This window comes from Mixophyes fleayi, chromosome 5 (assembly GCF_038048845.1).
Source record: "Mixophyes fleayi isolate aMixFle1 chromosome 5, aMixFle1.hap1, whole genome shotgun sequence".
Classification (NCBI taxonomy): domain Eukaryota; kingdom Metazoa; phylum Chordata; class Amphibia; order Anura; family Limnodynastidae; genus Mixophyes; species Mixophyes fleayi.
In genome coordinates, this window is record NC_134406.1 from 69,276,574 (window position 1) to 69,301,621 (window position 25,048).

Genomic DNA, 25,048 nt, shown 5'->3' on the forward strand with positions numbered 1-25,048 from the left:
CCTGTGATCCCTCTCTTATATTTTAAATTGATCCAATCTGTTTCAATCTGGAAAAATCCCTCCTGACCCAATATTACAGTTCTATTTCTCCCTGGATCCACTACTGTCCTTCATTTTAATTAATGGTCGTAGCCCTGGATACCCTTTTCTGCTAAAAATGTGTCTAACCCTTTCTTAAATATATCTATTGAATCTGCCGTCACAACCTTCCCTGGCAATGAATTCCATATCTTGACTGCCCTTACTGTAAAGAACCCCTTCCTTTGCTGGTTGTGAAACTTCCTCTCCTCTAACCTTATCAAGATAACCGCGTGTCCTGTGTCCAGTCCTTGGGGTAAAATTTTCCCATGAAAGCTCTCTGTATTGACCCTTAATGTATTTGTACATAGTAATCATATCCCCTCTTGGACCCCACTTTTCTAAAGTATAAATGCCTAAACTGTAAAGAGAGCCTGGAAAGTGCACAAGGCGTACCATTGAAAGTATAGTCTGAGTGAAGTCCTTTTACATGGTGTAATATACTTGGCCGCATCACTGCTACACAGGGAAGGCCCCCATATTGCTCCTTCTCTACCCCTTCATTTTTATTTAGATAACATCAACCTGCAAATCAAAATTTCGATTTTTGCATGCATGTATATAACTAGGTTCTTCTAGCCCACATTTATCAAGGACAATTGCAGGTCTTCCCATTAAAGGCCATCACTTTTACCCGCACATCCATGTGCTTCCTCATAAAACAGGTGCACTTGCTCAAAAATAGACCCAAATGGCATAAGTGCTGGGGGTGGTGCCTGTATTGAACTTTAGGAAATATGTTTATATTTACAACCATAAATAAACATTTGCACATATGCTTCCGTTCAATAACCTTGATGTTCCGGTGTGTTACATTAGTTTAATGTTTCAATGTTCTTGGTAATGACTCTGAAATATTAGGATATTTATTGCCTATTTTAATGTACATTTGATATGTTGACTTTCAGTAAGAAGTACATGGACAAAGATAGACCTGAGCAGTAGATGGGCAAAATATTTTTTACTCCTTAATGTTGCTCAGTTGCTTCAGGTGTAGAGTTGTAGTTGGTTCTTCAACTTTTGTCTTTATGTAAATTTTCCCCAAGGAGCTTTTTTTTGCTGTTTTTTAATCCTTGCTTTCAGTCAGGGTTCCTGTCATTTGAGTGGATGCAAAGCATGCAGCTAAACTGCTCACCATACAAAATGTAATTATGGATTATGGATGCCTCTTTGTTATTGGAAAGACTGATTTAACTAAATCTAGTAATGAAATAATTTATACATTGAAGTCACAATTAAATTGCAGTAAATATATATTTTCAGTCGCAGGGTATTGTGTACAGGAACACTTTGCTACGTAATGTTTGTAGCTTTTTCAGATACGTTTGACCAGGGGAGGGCCGTCCTAGACTCTTTCATAGGGATGGGGTTTTTTAGCATAATCATGTCCCTCCTACATTCGTGTCTCTCGGCCACAATTTAAAAATATGTGAGATGGTGGGGGGTGGTTGCCCCATCTCCCTCCTCTGGATCTGCCACTGCGTTTCACTAAGATCTGAACATCTTATTGTATTCAGTATTCATCTCCTGCTTGTCGGGGATGTCACTCATTTTGGAATGGGAAGGGATAGAACAGGCTGTAGCCAATCAGATCACTGTAAGGATCATGGCAGTAGCAGCAGGAAACCAGTGTACTGATCTTGTGTGGGAGACAGTGACCTGCCCACCTGTGTAATTACAGGGCTGCATGTGTGAAGGGATGGAGATGGAGTCAAGCTGGTGTATGCAGGTTCATATTAGGGCAGTGTTTGTAACCTGTGACACTCCAGGTGTTGTGAAACTACAAGTCCCAGCATACCCTTCTAGCGATAAGCTGCTATATATTGGCAAAGCATGCTGGGATTTGAAGTTTCACAACACCTGGAGTGTCACAGGGTAGCCAACACTGTATTAGGGAAATAACCCAGGGTAACAGCTCCACCTGGTATAAAGACATGGCTAGGAAGCACAGTCAGAAGCCCGAAAGAAAAAATAATACGTTTAGTAAAGGTTGTATGAAGACATTCACGATCAAGGTCCTCTGAATATGGAATTCACATTTCTATGGATACTTGTAACCTTGTACAATCTGCTCTGTGATCATAAGGAAAGTGGTATTTTTTTAGACCACAATCCATGTACCCATTTCCTTTTATTACAGTATCAAGGGATTTGGTAGATTTCTGAATAAATTGGGATTATTTGACACAGGTGTACAGTAATTTGTTGTGAAATATAAAGGGTTATAATAGTGTTATGGAAGGAGGCAGTAGTCGTACTAATCACCCATGTAAATGGACATTATTTTCAAGGCAATCCATAGATCAATTAGTATCATACAGTGCAGCTGGCATGAAATGAATTGGATAAGTGTAACATTTAGCTGCTTCATTGTCTACCTGGCAGCCTGACCCTGAAATCATTTTCACTCTACAACGTTCAGACATTGCTACTAGCATTGTATTCTTCTGTACACATTTGGCAGACTTTATTTGTAAAATATATATGGGGTAATGATTTCTTCTCAACATAAAACAATTAAATAAATAAAAAAAATCCAGCGTCTTGCAGTGTTGTGGATTGATAAGAATGCAATCTATACAGTATTTTATTAGAAATTACATATTTGGCTTTAAATAAAGAAATGTAAGTATTTGCATAAACATTACATATCTTCAGTTTTGAATCAATAGTTAGAATGTAGCCTTGAGTCACCTCTCAGGTCCAGAATAATCAGAAAGTTTCAGCGTTCAAGAACAAGCACCATCTTGTTTTTTTTATACTGCTGTGAACTGAAGGGATCTACTGAATGTGGCATTAGGTTTGATTGGTCGACTTCCATGTCCAATCAGGGGTCACAGTTAGATCTTATTATTATTATTATTACCATTTATTTATATAGCGCCACTAATTCCGCAGCGGTGTACAGAGAACTCACTCACATCAGTCCCTGCCCCATTGGGGCTTACAGTCTAAATTCCCTAACACACACACAGACAGACAGATTTGTTAGGAGCCAATTAACCTACCAGTATATTTTTGAAGTGTGGGAGAAAACCAGAGCACCCGGAGGAAACCCACGCGAACATACAAACTCCTCACAGATAAGGCCATGGTCAGGAATTGAACTCATGACCCCAGTGCTGTAAGGCAGAAGTGCTAACAACTTAGCCACCTTGCTGCCATGTAGCTTCATTCCAATTCATAGACTATGTGAAAGACCCATCTTGCTAGCTAGTGCTAGAAGCTTTCTGCTCTTCATTATGGGAAAAGGGCACAGTCTAGTTGCTTTGGAGGCTACTTGATACTAGTTTTTAACACCCTCTTCATGCCCTGACCACATATCTGCCACCTGTAAATTGTACAGTGGCCTAGTGATCATTAAGTCCCAGGCCATCATACTTTACCTGTTCACATTAAAGCTCACTCTATAAGCAAATTGTGTCTTCAATGTGCACTACAGTATGAACTGGGGAGGAACACTGTCCATAGGAATCAGTGATCCTTAGGTCACTGTGCTTTACAAGCAACAGTGCCTCCTGACCCAACTTCTTGTAAGTGGATGTAAAAGCCCTAATATGGAATCTGTGAGGACGAAATAATCTAAGATACATGATTTAATTAGTTAGGAGTTGAATTGTGTAGAGTAGTGTTGTATTCTTTTCTGCGGGTTTTTAGGATATTAGGATTGCCTCTTTAACTTTGGTGAGTATGAGACATTGACTGTGTTTGTTGAAATTACTACTTCAGCTATGGCGAGCAAGAGTCATTGTACACCTGTATCATTAAATTAAGGTGTGCCTCTTTCCTTACCTGATCGGATCTTTGGAGTTTAAAAGTCTGGCCTGTTCTATGCAGCTTTGTCAGTGATAGAGTTTCACTCTGGGCTATGGGCTCTGTACAGTCTCCTCTCTGGGATTCTACAGTTTTCTGCATTCAGCTTCAACTCTGGCTCTATTTCCCTGGTTAAAGACATTCATAGAGTTCTGACTCTGTACTTTGGCAATCAGCAATATAACTGCAACTCAGTATTCTGAAATCCTGACCTCTATGTGAGTACAGCATTTTGGAGGGAATTACAAATGCATAAGAAGGTAATATTTCTATATCACTGTGCCTGGTTATTACAGCACTGAGGGGCTCTGGGCTCCTCCCAGTTTTGCTTGGACTATTGCTGTCTCCAAGTAGATCAGGAAGATTGGATATACTCCATTACCAAGACTGCATCTTCTGAGTTCTGTATGTGCCTTAATTATCCTGTTTGAAGCACTGTAAACTACCAGTGTCTCTGGATATCATTTATTCAGTACAGCTGTCAGAGACTGTCACTACAGTCAGTAGCATGCTTTGTTTTCTCTGTATATAATCATCGGTTTCTCTGGATATTTATGTTATATTCAAATTAACTCACAGTCATTTCAAATTCTTTTCTGCCTCTTCCTACCAGTGAATTACCTAACATAGGACTGGAAAATTATAGCAATATTCAGTGTTCAAGTTTGTGACTAGTGAATGGGCTTACAGACCCAAAGGTTCCGCACTCTACCCATACATGTGTGAAGCTGTGAATTCTATGTCTAATTTGACCATGTACATATGTGGCCACATTGGAATTATCTGCCTATTCCACACTCAGGATGTATTCCATGGAAGCACAGCTATTGCAATCGGCACAATTTCCGTACATGCAGTAAGATAGATTCACAGAATTTTGCACCAGTGCTTATAGGCGTCTGAATGTTCCTGAATGCACGCACATATGCGATTTGAGGCCAATTAGGTCTAAAGGATTTATGATTAAAGGTCATTTAAATACTCATATGTAACTTCTCTCCAGGGCCAGAAGAATGCGAAGATTTGACTGAATATGGACATTTTCGTATATATAAAATGTAATGTTTTGGGATTTACTGCCTTTTTAATCAGTTTATAGAGGGTTAAATCACTTGAGAGCAACTCTGTTGAATTTTCCAACCTTAGTGTAAAAGTAAATAATTTACATTATACATAATGCTGGCAGTTGCATTGATTTCCTCAGCTGATTTTAAAATTCTGTTAATGTCCAATATTTTTTATGATTATTTTACCTTTTGATGTGCTGTGTATTGTGTGATTTCTTGCTTTATTACTGTGTTTGTTCCCTGTTGTAAAGCAGTGCCGAGTTTATATATCAATGAAACATAATATACTGTTTAATATATTTAGTGACTTTACTTGTCAGCTTTAAACAAGGTTCTACTAGCATGTATGTTGACAAAGTCACTAATAGAGAGGTTATTTCCATAATACTAGCAATAGGTACAGTACCTGTCAGACCAGTACAGAGCAGCTTTCATGTACATCCAGGGAGAGAAAATCCAATGTGAAGCAGAATAATTTGTAAACTCAGCCTTTGATGTCCAAAGAGAATTCAGTATGACAGGCTGTGAATAATTTGAAATCTAAAGATAATCCCACCCCCAGCACCAATTCATTTCCTGGGAATACATTTGTTTTATAAAGTATGATGTACAAAATCTATTTAATTGCCCAATTGCCTACTAATAATCGATACCTGGTTGGAAATACATAAGTCTGGCACAGTAAAGAAATGGTTTCTCTTTTTCTGTTAGCGTCAATTGGTTATTCAGGATAAGCCCTTGAGAATGTAGCCTCAGAAGGTGCTGCTTGATTGATTCCTTTTGTTCTTTTTGCAGGGTTCTTTAGAAGTGCTAATGTTCAAGTTGTCATCCAGTTTAAATAGCACTACAGCCCACATCAGTCATCTGTTTGAATATTTATATAAAGATGTTTTTGCTTACCCTCTGAGTGACCACAAACTGGCAACACCCTTTGTGATGCTGAACTGTGATAATATAATACTTCTGTGGTACCTTTGGTAGTTTAAAGTGGAGGTAGAAATCCTATGGGTCTCCACCTGTTGTGGAATTAGAAGTCCCAGCATACCCTGCCAGTCCCCGACATGGAAATGTAATAGCAGGTGCCATTTTCGGGTAGGTGTAAGGTAATCAACACTTTAAACGCTCTCTGAAAATTAACCTGTTTATTACAGATAACTTCCACCTATACTACTCAGAGAGGTACACGTTCACAACTGTCCCAATCTCCACTCTGAGCCACATTCACTCCTTTTTTTCCCCAGCCCTGCCCTTTTCTCAGTAGACTGTAAGTTCTCTCATAAATAGAACCCATTCCAGGGGCAAACGCAGGATTTGTAGAGGGGGTTTCCACACCACGCCGCCAGTGGGCATGGCCAGCATGCATGGGAGCGTGGCTATAATTTTAGACAGTGCTTTGGCTGCTCTCGAACTCTTTCTATCCCCATAAAATACATGGGCAATGCTGCATGCACTACTGTTAGGTGCACGCAGCTTTACCTTTTCAAGCAGAGCCGTATGAAGCAGGGGCAGGGTCCAGCCACCTCAATTATACAGTGACCCAGGCTTGGATGGGGGTTTCCAGGCACTAGGAAACCCCCCCTCAGTTTGCCTATGCATTCTACCATTTTTACTGACATCCGCGTTTATTTTGTCTACGTTGCATGTCTCTGCTTTATGCATGCTCTCTCCAAAAACTAGGCAAGAGTTAATAATAACTATGAGAGTTTGTTCCTTTCCAACTGCAGGCATCCTACACACTTAATCAGGTTTACCTCACAACATTCTCACTTGCAAAAATCGGGACTGATTAAGCTGCTCTCCTAATCTGCGCATGTCGCAATCCTTTCCACTTTAGACCACTCACCTTTAGCTTCCCAAAAGTATCAACTTTTTAGATGTATGCTCCTGCAGTCAGCGCATGTTAAGCAATAGAAAATAGGTTGTAGTTGTAATATAATAGGTTATTTAAAAGTAATTGCTTAAAAGAAAAAAGAGGACATTGTAAGCTTTTGAGATAGTTGATCTGATGAGGTCAAATCTGGTTCAAGTGTGTGTGGTCATCCGCGCACTGCAAGGTACGCCCATTATACTGCTTCAGACCCCCATATTACCTGTGCAACTGGACGTTCAAAATATTGTTCTGTGTATTGGTGTTATTATTTTTGGTCCAGCAGAAATGCCGTACTACTGTTATTTTATGTCCTTGTTCAAAAACATAGGCAATAATAATAAAATGCTCGTAGTATTTTAGAAAGGTGTTCTAACCATTGAAACATCTTTGCCATTTTTTTCTGACTTTAATGGACAGTTCCAAGTCTCAAAGCTTTGTCCCTGGAAAATATTTATATCTAACATCTGTTTTTGTCCCCTATTAAGTTTTATCTGTGTTAAAGGAGTTTTCCACTTAAAACATTTTTGTTGCTAGTAGCATCCTTTACCAATAACACTAATGCAGTGGGGACTACTCCCTTGGGTAGCTGGAACCTCTGAGATCACCTTCAGCTCCGCTCTTACTATATCAGGGAAGATCCGACGCATCAACTCTCAGTTAAGTAACTGTGTCCCCGGGGAGAGTCGATCACCAATAAAGGTGACGTCAGAGGTCCCGGCAATCTGTTAGAGCAGAGACCTTGCCAGAGTAGGGATCCTCACTAAGGTATTATTATTGATAACAGAAGCAATTTAGTAGCATTCATTTTTAAATTGGAAAATACCTTGATGATGTATAAATAAATATATATATGTGTGTGTGTGTACATATATGTGTGTATGTATGTGTGCATATATATATATATATATATATATATATATGTATGTATATATATATATATATATATATATATATATATATATGTATGTATATATATATATATATGTATGTATATATATATATATATATATATATGTATATATATATATATATATATATATATGTATATATATATATATATATATATATATATATATATATATATATATGTATATATATGTATATCATCATCATCATCTATTTATTCATATAGTGCCACTAATTCCGCAGCACTGTATAGAGAACTCATTCACATTGGAGCTTACAATCTAAATCCCCTAACTTACAGAGACACAGACCAAGAGAGACTAAGGGCAATTTAATTGCAGCCAATTAACCTACCAGTATGTTTTTGGAGTGTGAGAGGAAACCGGAGCACGCGGAGAAAACCCACGCAAACATGGGGAAAACATACAAACTCCACACAGACATATATATATATATATATATATATATATATATATATATATATATAATGTGTGTGTGTGTGTGTCTATCTATCTATATTCAAAAGCAAGTACTCTGGAAATTGTTCTGAGATGCTTGCAAGTATGTATTAAGTGAGTTGAGCATGAATTTGAATAACATCTGAGGTAGGTGTAGAAGTATAATGTTTTCATTTGTGCCTGCGATTATCCAGGTTTCTCATACATAGCTGCAAGAAAGTAAAATCAAAGCCTTTAGCTACTATATCATTTTGTTCCTTTTGTGACATTCTTATGATCTGCACCTGTTGCATGGATTTGGTGAGAATAGCAGGGATTCATAGCCCGGCAACAGTTCCCAGTCAGCATCCAGTGTGACCGGGTCATGCACCCTCCCCTGGGGGTTATGGCTGGGTTACTACTAAGTCAAGGCTGGCAGTCCTCCTTGTAACACCTTTCCCTGTAACCTACTTCAAATTGCGTACTATGCTCACAGACCAAAACATGACTTCACTTTTCTGTACAACTATGTACATTTCCAGACTTGATGTACTGTCCAAACCTTCTGTTATATTTTACTCTGGAGCTTTATAAACCTGTCTGTTATGACATAGGAAGGAACATTCTAAGAATAACAGATTTTCCGAAGTACATAACTTTTCTTAAGATGCACTAGACAGAAGAGAAGCTTATTTTTGTGATACACTTGAAATGTGTATAATATATAGTTGGCGTCATATAAATAACTCACACAATGCTCTGCACATTTAAACAGCAGAGAATCTGGTTCTAATTACTTGTACTCTAGTTGAACTTTGGCGTTTCCTTTGACTTTCTGCCTAATGCCTGTGAGCTGCGGGCCATGCACTCCAGAAGTGTATGCACACACACTAAAAGAATAGAAAGTCCACACCGGCTTCTTTTGGTGCCAACAAAAATGAGGGCTAAGAGAATGCATTGACCAAGGCAACTCTGCTATTCACCCTAATTAGCTCAAATTGCTCCTTCCCACCAGGGATTCTGAGCTCATTGCTCGTAATCCCCCCAAGGCTATGCAGGAAATGCCTTTTGCTTTACAGCTCCTTTAAGTTTAAAGCTCAGCTGCCCAGACCATATATTAAAATACAGTACATGTTTCATCTTATATGGCTGTTGATAAATTAAACAGATATTTTATGAAAAGCATGCGGCTTCTAATCAGGAACAAACAGTACAAACAAACTGCCGCAATGTCCCAGCATGGTCTTCCAGTACAGACGGCATGCTGCACCTTTTTAACCCTTGCAGAGCAATATGTGTGGCTATAGCAAGAAGATCTTCTCCTTTATTTAACCTCACAAGAAAAATTCCAGACATGTTGGGAATCGTCAAGAGGGCTATTGTTCCACGATTTCTTCTCTGTAGGTTGCTGATGTTTGAGTTAAGTAAGTCATGCCTATTAATCGTACCAAGACAAATGCCATAGAGAAACCTGTTTTGTTTTTCTGTCATTTACTCTCGCTCTTACCAGTTTGCCCTCCTCTTTTTTATCTGTGCAAAAAGTACATTGCTGGGATTTTTTTCCTCACTATGCGAGCAGTGTTAAGGCTGGTGATATGGAGACAACACAGGAGTTAGGGAGGAATTTGTTGACACACATAACACAGGGTAAAAGATTGGACTCCTCTCGTTCCACCGAGGGAGTGGAATGCGTCGACATGTTGTGCGTTGGAGAATGTTCTTCCTTCAGCACGTACAGTGTGCTTTCAGCAACTACACAGAGGTCTTATGCCTGCAGGTAGTAAGCGAGTGCAAGATACAAGAGCAACGGGAGGTGTTGGAAACCATATATTGCTTTAAGTGATCAATCTGCTCCCTCTGTGATCTGTCTTTATATCTCCTAGAGTCCAATTTCTGAGCAGATGTCAAGGCTTTCATTTTGAGAAGACTATTAAGATATGTAAAACTAAATATACCACACACTGCATCAGCCAGAATGATATATAACTCCACAGGCACAGCTTTGTGTTATGTCTTGTACTTTTCCATAGCAGACTGACACTTTGAAATATTAGACTCACACCACACTGTATTTGTAACACACATATCTGAAGACAACTTCCATTAAATTCACACACTTGTTGTAATCAAGTGTTCCTGAAAATTGCAAAGCTTAGGGCAACTTGTACTGTATGTAATTTTTATTTTGACCTCTCTGCATAAGGTCGTACAGAGTTTAAGGGAATATGATAAATGCAATTATTTAATATATCATCCTAGCCGTCAGATAATGTAACATGGAAGCAGCATCAGTGCTAGGGTACTAGGCAACTGAGGCAAAGCATCAGCCTGCACCCCTTCACCCATCCCCAAAGGAGGCCTGTAAAGCACATGGTTAAGGCGTACAAGGCAACATGGCCACGAGGTCAACATCAAACTCCTTCCCCAATCATTTTGCCTGAAACGTCAGTTCACCCCAGTGTTGTGCGTGAACACTCTTCATGCTGCTTTGCAGAGCAACATCATATGTTCTATATTTCTATGATGTGGAAAGAGACAGGACGGGAGCACTGGACAGACAACATTTACATTATAAAACACATTATTTAAATCCTCTAGGAGGTGGTGCTAAATGTAGGGTCGCCGCAGAAGAAAAAAATAACATTGAATGAGTGACATTATGTCACACACTCAGTGTCTTGGCGACCCTGAAACTCTGGTGCTCTAGGTGACTGACAAGTTCACCTAGTGGTAGCGCCTGCCCTGAGGCCAAGTATTTGCAGGACTGTTGTGTGGTTTCCCTGCTTTCACATAGGAGCTTAAATAGTGCTATATAGCAGAAATGTTCCCAAATGTAATATTATTTAGGCAACAATGTTATATTATTTTTTAGTGATCTGATCCTGCAAGTGTCTGCCGTCAACCCAAGCACAAACCTAAACGTTGTGGATGTTGAATTAACATAGCTAACTTGACATGAAAGGCTTGTTTCATATGAATGCACAGAGGACATAGCAGACTACTTTTGCATGTACTGTTTGCACTAGTGGTCGAAGTGGAAATTTAGAAGTGGTGGGATGGAAAATGTAAGTGAATGGGATTTGATAGTTTTACAATGAATGCAATAGGAGAAGTGGTGTTATGGCATACCAGCCGCTGGTTTGCACTGTAGCGCAGTATATTTGGACTGGACACAGCTTTAGACCTGGGTTTGCCCTAGTCAGTGACAGATCCAGATGCAGCCACAGACGACATACATGCCAAGAGGCAGGCAGAGAATCCTACCCAGCCTCTCCAGTTAGCCGCTTGTGTTTAAAACACGATCAGAATGGCCGGGCAGCATAATCTTCCTGCTTTTCAGCCACTACGTGCAGTCTAACCACTAGGAGTGAAGGAGGGGTTGGGCTCTGCTAAATCACCCCCTGTAAAAAGAAATACACACTACCAATAAAGTTACCTTTTCCATGTTTTCCTTATGTCACTGATGCTATAGGACCCTACTTAATCGTATGCCCACCAAAGGATCCATCTGTAAATTTAATGGTCAGTCTCATGCCTATATTCCAGGTGGGGAAACTGGGACAATATAAGAAACGTCCTCGTTCCGTCCAAGCCATAACCACTATTTTCAAATCTCACCCACCTCATGTGAGATCTCACCTTTTCAGTAGGTCATATCTACTTAGGTCCTAGAAATCTGGACTGGGGGCAGTTAAGCAGTCTGAGCCTATTTGGACATGTAAAAGGGATATGCTTTCTGCATCTTTTTTATTATTAATATAGATATGACATTTGTGTATTGTGCTTAGATATATATGTGTAATGGCTCATACTATTTAATAATATAATGCTAAAATTTCAGCAATGGAACAAAATACTAACATTCATAGAAATATTACTGACAATTTATTGGGGAACAAACATGCTCGATTTTGTGTGTTTGATTTTATTTTTAGATTTTTACTTTTAATGTTAGGAAACACATTTGTTCCTTATTTAATTAGAAACTGCATGTTTTTACAAACAACTAAGCTTAGGCTTTAAGATTATCATTATTTATTTATATAGCGCCACTAATTCCGCAGCGCTGTACAGAGAACTCATTCACATCAGTCCCTGCCCCATTGGAGCTTCCAGTCTAAATTCCATAATATAGGCACACACTCACACACAGACAGACAGAGCCTAGGGTCAATTTTAATAGCAGCCAATTAACCTACCAGTATGGTTTTTTTTTGGAGTGTGGGAGGAAACCGGAGCACCCGGAGGAAACCCACACAAACATGGGGAGAACATACAAACTCCACACAGATAAGGCCATGGTCGTGATTCAAACTCATGACCACAATGCTGTGAGGCAGAAGTGCTAACCACTAGGCCACTGTGCTGCCCATATATGATCCAATCATTTTTAACTGAATAGTAGGAAAATCAAACCATATGTAGGTGACAATAGATTAAGCAAAATCAGCACTTGCCTAGATGAATCTAAAATTTGAATGGTATTAGTAAAAATATTTAATCTGAAATTATGGAATTAAAGTTCTTTGAAGCACGTACTGTGTTTCATGAGAGAAAATTCTAAGAATGTGTGCACTGTAATTTAACATATACCTAATCATACACAAAGCCAATAATTAATTATAAAACATGAAAAACTGTTGCATCTGTGGCCAGTTTTTGTCCAACCCTAAGCTCATGTAACAGCATACAAACATAGGTTCTAACACCATGAGCACTTTGGGAGTGGTATTTCACAGAGCTATTGGTAATGCTATCACCTGGAGACTGAGAAGTGTACTCCAAGAACATGCTCGAGGTGGTTCTATAAAAAAAATGCTGTTAATGCAGATTTAACTAATGCAAAGCAAATAAAAAAGTTCCTCACAAGGGCAGCATCTGGCAGAGGGAAGGGAAATTTCAGACAAAAGCCTGCATAATTTATATACATACACTGGGTGTTTTTTTTTCAAGTGGCTCTCCTGGTGTTGTGAAACTACTGGGGTTATATTTACTAAAATGCGGGTTTGAAAAAGTTAGCATGTTGCCTATAGACAACCAATCAGATTCTAGCTGTTATTTTGTAGAATATAGAAAATAAATGATAACTAGAATCTGATTGGTTGCTATAGGCAACATCTTCACTTTTTCAAACCAGCAGTTTAGTAAATATACCTCCAAGTCTCAACATGCCCTGCCAGCTATCGACTTGCAAAGCTTGTAGTTTCACAACACCTGGACAGCCATCGGTTGTCCAATCTGGGCTAAAGGATTATTACACCAAAGCTAAAAATTTAGTTTTGTGTGAAATATCCTTAAGGAAAAATCGGTCCTCAAAGCTTGTTTACTTAATATCTGGTAGGTTGCCCAACGTTCTGCATATGTCTGCCACTTCTTGCCCCACTCCTGCACTTCCCCTGAAGGAACAGACAAGGCAAACAGGAAGTAGGGGAGAAACTCCTCCTGCTAATCCATTCCATCGCCAGACTATTATGTTGTCCAATGACAGCGAGTCTGCATATGGGAACTTACAGTAGTCAGCCAGATATACTGAATGCCACAGACTTCAGGTAAGTACACTTTACGAAAAGGTAAAACAATTTTTTGGGGGGGAATTATTCTTTAGGAACAGTTGGAATTATACAAATCTCTTTGTAGGTTATAAAGATATCATATACTGACCTACATTTCCAGGACTAGTTCGAGAGCACTTTCCATGCAGTCTTGATAATTTATGTGGTTACCAAAGTCCTCAGTGATAACTTTACTAATTACACTAGAGGGTAAGTTATCCCATATGTGTAAGGTTCTTTAGGCTCTCATTTAGCTCTCTTTATGCCGCAGTAAAAAGTTCTGTAACCACATTTTCTCTTGACTGTGGCACCAGCCTTCATATGTAAATGCAGGTGTTTTAAAACTTGTCCTTGTAAAGAAAGGATTTGGCACTTACCACTCTGGTGCCCATAACTTTAAATATATGCATCAACCCATTCACAAATACTTCAAGCGTATTTATAAAGAAAGGCTAAATCCACCTTTTTTTAATGCATGTGTGATTGGTTACTGTTTAAAGAAAGAATTTAGGTGGTGTTGGGAGAGATTTGTCAGAATGTCTGAAATAAAGGCAGCAGAATGCATTTCTGAGTGGAGTTTAAAGAGCAAGTAAAGTCAGTGTTTGACATTAGTATATGCCAAAAGCTATATATTACAGAGTTGAAATATCTACCTAAAATAGCTAAAGGGTTTGAACCTAATTAAATATGTCCATAGTGCTCGTATCACTTTGCAGCAGGTTACCATATTAACTATGCAGATAGTGAGTGACAGCCTCAAACTTGCTGTGAACAAAAGCACTGTATGGATTGGTCGTTTGATATCCAAGGACAGGACTAATGATGTCACACCAGCTCAAATCACCGGTTTTGACCTGCAGATCCCATTAGGATACTGTCTTACAGATGTTGGAGAGGCTTCTGCTTTTTGCAGTAGAGTGTGTGTGTGGAGGGGTCAATACTTTATTGTTTAACAGAGCTGCAGTGCAATGTCAGGTTATCACTGAACAGTGTATTTTACTTTCATGGTTTATTTCTGAAAAAGGGTTTATTGGTCCTTAAAAAAGCAGCAAGTTATACATAAGATGTCTGTTGGTTAATATCCTGTTTTGTGTTACTTGCCACATGATACTTTTTATATTTGGTTCTGTTTTCTTTCATGTAACATTAGAGCTGCTTTTTAACTTCAAAGCGTATTTTGCAGTTAGGCTACACTTATGAATCCCCTGGTTTCCATATGGTTAGTAATGCTGTGCTTGGATCTTGTTCTTTAAAAAGAAGAAGCAGAACTGTATGGTAATGGCAGTGGGACACTCCTGGTTGATTTGGTTCCTGCCCTTTTTCTTGCCAGCACACAAAATGAACACTGTGTGCGGCATGTGAAACTATGATCTGGAAATAGTTGTGTGTTGGAGTCCAAATAGCAGTGTAGGGGAGGTCCTGATCGGCTTTCCCTTGCCACTAACACTATTACATTTAAAGTAACCTGGATCTAATAGCAGCTTACATATAAGCTGCAGTTACATCCAACTACCAAATTACCTAACAGTACATCACAGTCTCCCCTCATTATAGCGTTAAAAATGTATAAATATTAAAAATAAAGTGAAAAAAACATTAATTAAAATTTTTGAAAAGTTACTTTTAGTTGGTTTTATTATTGTAATAGGTACTATGTGTTTGTCTCCTTATAGATTACGTCTTTATGTCGTATTCCATTGTACTCTAGCATACCGTGTACATAGTACTTTATCTTTTCCATTTAATAACATAACTATACAGTCTAAAAAAAATAAAATAGCTTGTTGCACAATTAGACTTTCTTGCACTGCCATATGTTGGGACACAACTTGCAGTTGGTATATTTCATTCTGACAGAATGTCCTCTCTTACATTATAACTGTTGTGTATTATGCATATGTTGGCAACATGGATGCTTAGTGGTTAGCACTTCTGCCTCACAGCACTGGGGTCATGAGTTCAATTCCCAACCATGGCCTTAGCTGTGTGGAGTTTGTATGTTCTCCCCGTGTTTGCGTGGGTTTCCTCCGGGTGCTCCAGTTTCCTCCCACACTCCAAAAACATACTAGTTGGTTAATTGGATGCTACTAAAATTGCCCTTAGTCTCTCTTGGTCTGTCTGTGTGTAAGTTAGGGGATTTAGATTATAAGCTCCAATGGGGCAGGGACTGATGAGAATGAGTTCTCTGTACAGTGCTGCGGAATTAGTGGCGCTATATAAATAAATAGATGATGATTATGCATATGTGTCTTTTCCATGAACATTTGATGTATTGTCGAATGCCATAATAAAAAATATTTTTGGGGGAAAAAAGTTTTGAGGAATAGATGTTTTATTGGGTTTGACACAATGTATTTCATAAGTGCATTTTACATAAGTGTTATGCACTATCATTAATATGTGTGAATGACACACAAAATGAAGGTCATCCCCAGACGATGACAGCCAGACCAATATTTGTCTTCTTTATTTGTGTACATGTGTATGTCGTTTATATATCATTATGTAAATCTAAACTTTATACCATTTCTTTCTTTCTTGAGCTCTATCAAGGCTCATACACGTGGACATTTTTATAAGCATTTTACCACAAGTAAACAGAACCCGCTGTTTCTGATGTTACTATACATATTGGCGGTTTTACCAGCATTCCGTTTTCCTTTTGATTTTCAGAACCCATTTTGGTCTTTTCTTTGTTTTTATCACAGGAAATCACATTAATAAAGCCTATATAGAGCTCCAGGAGCTTGAAAAAATAATAGTAAGAATCCCAAGTCAAATGAGTTTGCATTTGACTAGCCTTATACCAGGGTTTTTAAATGTAAAAAAAAAATGCCTTTGCTCATGTGGCTCATCTGTATCACACCTTGTACACATATTTGGTATCTAGTTAGTTTAGCTTTAAAATGAATATCCGGTGTTGTTGTAATTATAGGAAACAAAGTAGGAGAAGATTGATTGATTGAAAGATGTATTGTTTCATATTTTAGCTTTTTTTCTATGTAATTGTATAATTTAAAAATATAATAATATTTAATTATAAAAATATCTTCTAATTAAAATTAAGCCTTAGTATGCTGAAAAAATAAGTCTAAAAATTCAGTTGCATTGACTTAGAATAACAGAAAGTGATGCCCATTTAAATTCAAATATTACAAAATGTGAAATTTGGTTTGGTCATAAAGGGGAGGTGGAATCATGTGGGCTTGAAGTGGTTAATTCTATTAAATAAGGACTGTGCTGTCAAACGGAAATCATGTCCGAGCTGCACAGAATTGAGTCGTTCCTATTGAATGTCACGTTGCAACGTTCCCCCGGGTAGCATTAGGAAGCTGTTCTTTTGGACTGGATGTGAGAGGAATATGTTGAAAATAGCACATGGCGGATAGAAATTCTAATTTGAAACCAAAATAGTTTATTTATTACTATATAAGCCCACATAGATATCCCTCTGCATGTTGCCCTTGGGAGTGATGCAATGGTTTATGCATAAGGGAATACTGTTTCTCTTAATATAAGACTATTAAGCATGCTGATGTTAATTATCATTATATTATTGAAATTTATTTTTTATAATATCCAGTTGCAGTGTTTGAAGTATTTATCAGTGGTAAAATATAAGGTTACGCTGACTATTAAATATAAAAGTATTAAAAGATATGTAATTTTCAAATTGTTTTTATTATTTTGAGATCATCACCATTTATTTATATAGCGCCACTGATTCCACAGCGCTGTACAGAGACCTCACTCACATCAGTCCCTGTCCCATTGAGCTTACAGTCTATATTCCCTAACACACACACACACAGACTAGGGTCAATTTTGGTAGCAGCCAATTAACCTACTAGTATGTTTTTGGAGTGTGGGAGGAAACCGGAGCACCCGGAGGAAACCCACGCAAACACGGGGAGAACATACAAACTCCACACAGATAAGGCCATGGTCGGGAATTGAACTCATGACCCCAGCGCTGTGAGGCCGAAGTGCTAACCACTGTTTTATTTTAGTGTATATTTGAGTGCTCTCCTATATGGGTTAATATTATTGTTTTCTATGCTATCATCTGCTCTTCTTTATTTCTTATTATAGTGTTCTCTGTTTTTTCCTCCATATTATCCTATTTTTGATTTGGGTTTAATGTATCATCTATCTCAGTGTGAATATGCTTTGTTCATACATGTCAGTGTGATTGCCCTGCGTTCCATTCACATGTGGTCGTAGTGAAGACAGGTGACCTTAGGCCTTATTGATGCCAATGTAATAAGGGTGGGTTTTCTGGTCCAGCTAACAACGGCATATAGCCATGCATGTTCTGTAGGTATAAATGAGCTGGTTTGTTACCTCTTTACTAAATAGGGCAGCACGGTGGCTAAGTGATTAGCACTTCTGCCTCACAGCACTGGGGTCATGCCTTCAATTCCTGACCATGGCCTTATCTGTGTAGAGTTTGTATGTTCTCCCTGTGTTTGCGTGGGTTTCCTCCAGGTGCTCCGGTTTCCTCCCACACTCCAAAAACATACTGGTAGGTTAATTGGCTGCTATTAAAATTGACCCTAGTCTGTGTGTGTGTGTGTGTGTGTATGTTAGGGAATTTAGACTGTAAGCTCCAGTGGGGCAGGGACTGATGTGAGTGAGTTCTGTGTACAGCGCTGCGGAATTAATGGCGCTATATAAATAAATGGTGATGATGATGATTCATCTCATGAGGAGGCTGTTAAATGGGACAGAAGTCACACTAACTTTGTGAGTACTATTAAACTTATAGAGAGAGCAGTTTAACTTTGCTGTGTAGGTGACTAGTTGGTTACTGTCTTGTCAGTGTTAGCAGTATTATTTCCACCTATGTGAGTGATATATTTGTGTGATTGAAGTCTACAATACAAGGTTGTGAGCAAACTCTCTTGATCTTTGGATTATGTGGATTGCCACTAATGTTTATTTAACTGTTTGAAAGTATTCACAGCACTTATGTATCACATTTATATTTTGCTCTTTTTTTATGTGCTGTCTTTGCTTTGGAGCCCTTATTGAAAACAAGCACTGCAAAATAAAGTGCAATGAATGTATAAGCAATTTATATAGCAGGAAGACAGCTTTCTTTCCAAACCAAACCGGATGCACGTCATGAAGAGTTGTTTCATTTTCACTTGTACCTTCCTGATTACTTGCTGCAAGTTTAAAATACAGAACTGTCCAGATAAATGGTATTAAAAGCAGTTCCACATTCCTTAATGCTGATCTCTCGCTCCATTGAATCATTGTCAAAGTAGCTAGATGGACAAGCCGCAACAGCTGTCCAATCAGCTGTGTTGACAACCGTTCAACCGTTGCAGCCTGTGCACTTGTAACAATCTCCATTTATTCTTGGAGAAACGACTGAAAACATTTCTACAATTCTATCTATTTGGATGTAAATAATTGTTCACAAACAACACTATTTTTACCGGAATTCTCCTTGCGTGCATGCAGAGCACTTACATGAATAAAAGTCTCAGGAATAAAATAAAAATAATATGTCAAAGACAAGGGCAAAGGTGTAGTAGAGGCCATTGTTTGACATCCATGAGCCTCTTCCCTGACGTCAATGGGCCTTATGCATCACTGACTGAAAATATTATCACTGCAGTGTAATTTACATGTTTAATACACATTTCACTAAAGGAGATTGCTCTTTTCTTTTTTTTATAGCCATCGAAACACAAAGTACCAGTTCAGAGGAGCTGGTGCCGAGTCCTCCATCCCCTCCCCCTCCTCCTCGAGTTTACAAACCCTGTTTTGTGTGTCAGGACAAGTCATCTGGATATCACTATGGAGTCAGTGCATGCGAGGGGTGCAAGGTAAGTGTACATGTCATATGTTTATATGGAGGTTTCATAAAACCTACAATGAATGGCTAACGATCAGGCTGTAAAGTTAAACAGTCGTCATATACAAACCATGTCACACATAACATCCGTACACATTTTCGTCCATCAGTTTTACTTTGCTGTTAATAAGGGTCATTTACTAACCGCAGAACATGCGCAAGCACAGTACATTTCATTGTGCACAATGCACCTATTGCGCCTCCAATTGCATTACTAGTAATCTGCTCACTCTCCAGTTCGGAAAGGGCCCCAATGCAAATAACCATTGGCAGAATTGGGATCTGAGGTGGACATGTATGTGACAGCAAATGTAAAAGTCTCACTTCCTTTCTGCCTATGATCACTTTTTGTCCCCGTTAATTTACTTTACCTTTTTACATTATAAATGGCTGTTCAGTGCAGCTTCGTTCATGCCTCTTCATACTATTAAGTCATAACAGTAAGAAGGCACCAGATGTGTGACTAATGAATACGTCTCATTTCTACATTTTATTGTTTATATTATTTTAGTATTTGTGTACAGCAAGTTATGTTTCCATGTACTAAGTGCACAAGGCAGGTGAAAGTACCATCTCTGAACACGTGTAAAGATCTGGTAGTTTGCAATGGGAAAGAAGCTTTGTGTGATTACTACTCTAAATGCACAGAAATAATTCTTTGTATGTGTTTCTTATTACATCTAGCCCAGTGATGGCTAACCTGTGACACTCCAGGTGTTGTGAAACTACAAGCCCCAGCATGCTTTGCCAGCTATGAGCTAGTTATCTACTGGCAAAGCATGACTGGGACTTGTAGTTTCACAACACCTGGAGTGTCACAGGTTAGCCAACACTGACTAGCCTATATTCAAGGAAAGTCTCCCTAATAAGCCCAGCAAAACCCAGTCAGATGGAGCAAAATTGTACACCCCCAAAGTAGCTACTATATTGACACGTAAGTGTTTGCCTGTATAAACATCCACAGTTGTGCAAAAGTAAGCATATAAAGTCACAAAGCAATGTTTGTACTGCAGTGTGTGACCCTTAATGACTTAAAGTAGACATTATTTACAAAAATAAATGCTTACAAATATTACTTACAGTTAGCAAACACGATGACTGAAATGTATCTAGAAAATGTTGTGATGTCCACTAAATGGTTGAACATGAACCAGTTTAATCAAATTTTAAATAATGGACCTACCCCCTTAGCCAGAGCCCTGGAACATCCGACTGCATGTAGCGAGCGGAATTGATTTTGCATAGAGCAGCCCCCAAGGCTCCCGGATAGATGTGGGGAGGGTATGTTAATAAAATTTTACAGTAGGTGGTAGAGGAGCTTTACATTTATAAATTAGGCAATGGTTTCTGATCATTGCTCTGGTTCCCCTTTAAATGAATGACCACAATGCAGCTGCAGCTGGAATCAACCAAGGCCATATTTCTACTGCAAGTCTTCCTAGCCAAGTTAGATTTGGCTCCACAAGAATTGCTACAAGCCTGTTTCTTACATGTTTTTTTTATGAAATACTGTCAAGTTATCAGATCACTGCTGTAATCTTTATGGAACACTTTCATGTGATATATTTCTGGATTACAGTTCAATAGTTCCCTAAAACTCAAAACAAATCAAGGGATTGGACATAGATTGGCATGTAAAGGGGTCAGAAGTAGTGCTAAATAGATGAACATACAAAAGAAAAATAATTTGGTTTGCATTTCATTTATGAAATAGGTGGCCACCTAAGGGGTCAGGATAGAGAGGCTTTTGTCATTGCTGGCTTGTTACAGTAAAAGGTGTATGATATTATGAGCAAGACAAATATATGAGTAAAGGTAGGTATAATATGGCTGGACTTCATGGGTGAGACATGTTCTTAAAGTATTGTTACATAAAAGTACATGGGAGCCAGCACGGAATGTAAACAGGTTTTGATACAATTAGCTCACTATAAACTAACTAGAATAATAACATCTGAATCAAGTAAAATCAGCTTGAAATTGCTTTCTTCATTGTAATATATCTGCATATGTCATCCACTGATATGCAAAGAAGACACATATGTAGTTAATGTTTTTCCACACTTGTATATGAGCTGTATAGAGAAGCCCATGATATATATATAAAAATACCTTCAATTATAGGCACATTCTGTATGATGTACATGTCACTTATGACCGATTGTTGCCACAACTCCATTAACCTCTGATCTTTCAATGTCCTCTAACTGGTCACAGTGGTGGTGATGTTCTTTAAGAGTGAGTGTAGTGTGTGGATGTTATATTGTCCTGCTGTTTTTATACATTACTAAGCGTATGATGCTGAGTTACTGTTCATACTTGGGATTATTTACAAGTAAGGTCATGCGCTTGCTGTTCCTCCAGGCTTTACAAACCAATATAGCAGCTTATTTCAGAGGTATAAGAGATGGTAAGGTCAGTAACCTCGATATGAATACGCACAGCATGAAGTCTTACTTGGCAGACACATATAAAGCAATGTGTTTATTATAGCAAACTTCACAATTATGACAGTTGAATTACACACAGCTTAGTTGTACCCTTAATAACCCAATAAGTATCATACAGGTACTTAATTGGCAGAAATAAATAAAAACCCAGTTTAATGAGGGTGAATCAAATTTATTGGAAAGGGAATGTTTTAACCTGACGTTGTACCTTTGTATCACTGTACACAGGAACACCACAGGGAAACCGTTGTGTAAAAGTATCTGGGCAAGTGACAATTGTATGCATCTAAGGCCACGAACCTAAGTGTGTGCTGGGCTCAGAATGAGCAGTGTGCACTATGTCATATATTTCAGCTATTATTAGATGTATAATGCAGTCAGTATATGTTTAAGTAAACATGTATAAATTTGCTGGCAGAGCAAGTTCAACAAAATGACATGCTGTGACTTATAGTTCAACAACAGCTAAAGTGCTGCAGATTGCCTACATTTTATCTGCTGGAGCGTGTCATTCCTGCAGATTTAATTGTCTTTTATTTTGGCAGTTTGTAAGCCCCTGATTATGTTGTCTCTTTAAACAGAGTACAAATCTTGTCAATTTTCAATAAAGTTTATTGCATTTATTTGAAGTAAATTATCTTATTGCCCTAAGTAATACAATCTAATGTACATAATGCACAACATAAATATGAATTACACATAGTTTCATGCAACGTGACACCACGGTAATAATACAAATCCGATTCACATTCTTTTGACATGGTGTTCTGTGATTGTCTATACTTGTAGACCTCGCACATTACACAAGGCTCTGCCTCTGTCTCAGGGCAGCATGGATGTTCCTTGTACTAAAAGAGCATGGTCACAAAATGAGCAACTTCCATTAATGCCGAGTAGTTGTTGTAGGGCTCTACTTTGTGCCCTGTATAGAAAGATCTGCAGAAGGGGGACCAAGAGCCGTCTAATGCTGCCCACACAAAGGAGACATTGTTCAGGGTGAAGAGAAACTGGTGCTTTGGCAAATGCTGCTGTCTGTTAGAGCCTTGTTTCTTGTTCTGAGTATTGAAAAGGCGACATTCCTTAGCTGGCAGTGCGCTCAGCCTTGTGTGTTCTGTTGCCTTCTGCAACTTATTGATTTATGCCAAGGCAAAAATCTAATTTTACAGGAAAATAATCATCAAATATTTATATTGTACAATTTAAAAAGGAAATAGAAAATAGAAATGTGTTAGAAAGCGGCATGTTTATTAGAAATCCATCAAGAACTTATTACTTTTGCATTCAGTATAGAAGGGTCTTTGGCCACAGTCAGTGGTCTCCGCAATGGATCATAGATAGGAGAGATTTAAAGGAGCTTCTATCTCTGTACTTTGGTCCCCTCGGAATATATTGTTGCTTTGATAAGTTATGGTCCCCTAGGCACACTTTGGGAATAAAAGAAAATAGCTATCTTAATCTATCAACCCTTATATTGACCTAAATATAACTTTACGTCTAGAATATATATTACCCCATGCTTAATCGTAAAGTTGCACTGCCACCTAGGGAACTTTTTTCCTAAAGTGCCTCATTCCCCCAGCTAGAGCCCCGCAGGCAACATGCAGCTGTGTTTCCTGGGGCTCCAGCTAGAGACACTTTAGAAATTGCGTTCCCTAGGTGGTAGTGCAGCCTTAAAGTAAACCCAATGTTTAGGCTTCTTCAGATGTGAGAAATATTTGCACATGTACCTAAATAAAAAAATTTATAGTTCATCATGTTATGTAAGAGGTTCCTCGGTCAATAATAAATAATTATTTAACTAATACCCCTTCACCCATTTTTGCGCCAATGAGTCTTCCCCTCCGCTTTATTTTTTATTTAGATTTGCCTAGTCAGCATGAGTAGTGTACAGATAGCATATGGTAATGAATTTGATAGGTCTACACACCCATGTCCATATTCAACTCTCCTGTCTGTCTAATATAATGTAATGTGGTATATTTAGTAGCACAATATAGAGCTAGGTTTCACTGTGACAGGTAGGAGAGAACTGCCTGCAAGTTGAGCCCATGTAGAACCATGGACCACTTTGTATGTCAGTGTGGTATAGACACTGGAGCACACAGTGTGTATATTATAAAGATTTGCGAGAGAACAACAAAGGAATTGTTGAAAAATGTTCAAGGGTACAAAGGTGCAGCCTGTGGTCTTTCAGGAAGGTGGGTTTTCCTTTTTTTTCATCATGAATAAACATGGATTTAGATGCAATTAAAGTGGAATCTGCATTGACTGATTGGTGATGTACGTGCTGTTTTTTTGCTTTTTAGAAGTGTCTCTGCTTGGTCATGTTGACAGGTATGCTGTGAAAACATATTTTAGATAAACACATTTCTTGTTTCTTCTTTTTATTCAGAAAAAGAGCTTTAGAAAATGGGCCTTGGTTGGTTAAATGAATATTGGGCTGTCTACAGAGCAGTAATTATAAGGTTGGCATATCTCTGGGGTGGTATAGTTTAAGTGGCAGCACATAAATCATTTTATGTTGATTTTATATACTTGTTTTCTTAAACTATTCTTGTTTTCTTGAGGTTTGGTCTTATAAACACCTATTTTACTCCGTAAAAATAATGGAGAAGGGGGCATTAAATAGACGGGCATGAACAATAACACAATTCTGAGTGTAATGTGGACTCTGTGTACAGCCTGATTGTCTATGTGGTGATGACAAAAGAATGCGTGGCTTTTTAGGTATGTACAGCCAGGTCTGTATGAAAGACATTAGTGGTCCAACAACAAATGTCATGTTATTGGGGCCTAGTCCCATTTACTAAAAATAAGATAACCATGTACTACAATGACAGGCAACCTGATGTACTTCAAAGGCTGAATGTGAGATCTATGACCTTCCAAAAGGCTGTAAATACCCTTAATTTTAGTAAATGACTTTAGCACCCTCACATCACTCACTAGCCCAAATTTCCACCACATGCAACTTAGACCTCCCGCTGGACCCGAAACTTCCTCAGT

The 25,048-nt window shown here is 38.4% G+C and overlaps 1 protein-coding gene across 10 annotated transcripts in view; it reads left to right on the plus strand.

Moving 5' to 3' along the window:
• RARB (retinoic acid receptor beta) overlaps nucleotides 1–25,048 on the plus strand; it is a 546,477-nt gene that overhangs the window by 414,515 nt on the left and 106,914 nt on the right. For 7 of the 10 annotated variants that reach the window (XM_075212344.1, XM_075212345.1, XM_075212348.1 and 4 more), the window contains one exon: nucleotides 19,415–19,563. The exons of 2 other annotated variants lie outside the window; for them this stretch is intronic. In XM_075212344.1, coding sequence (XP_075068445.1) covers nucleotides 19,415–19,563 — 149 coding nt within the window. Of the gene's footprint in view, nucleotides 1–19,414; nucleotides 19,564–25,048 lie in introns of those variants that run through there. One more of the 10 variants, XM_075212352.1, reaches the window with a different exon arrangement.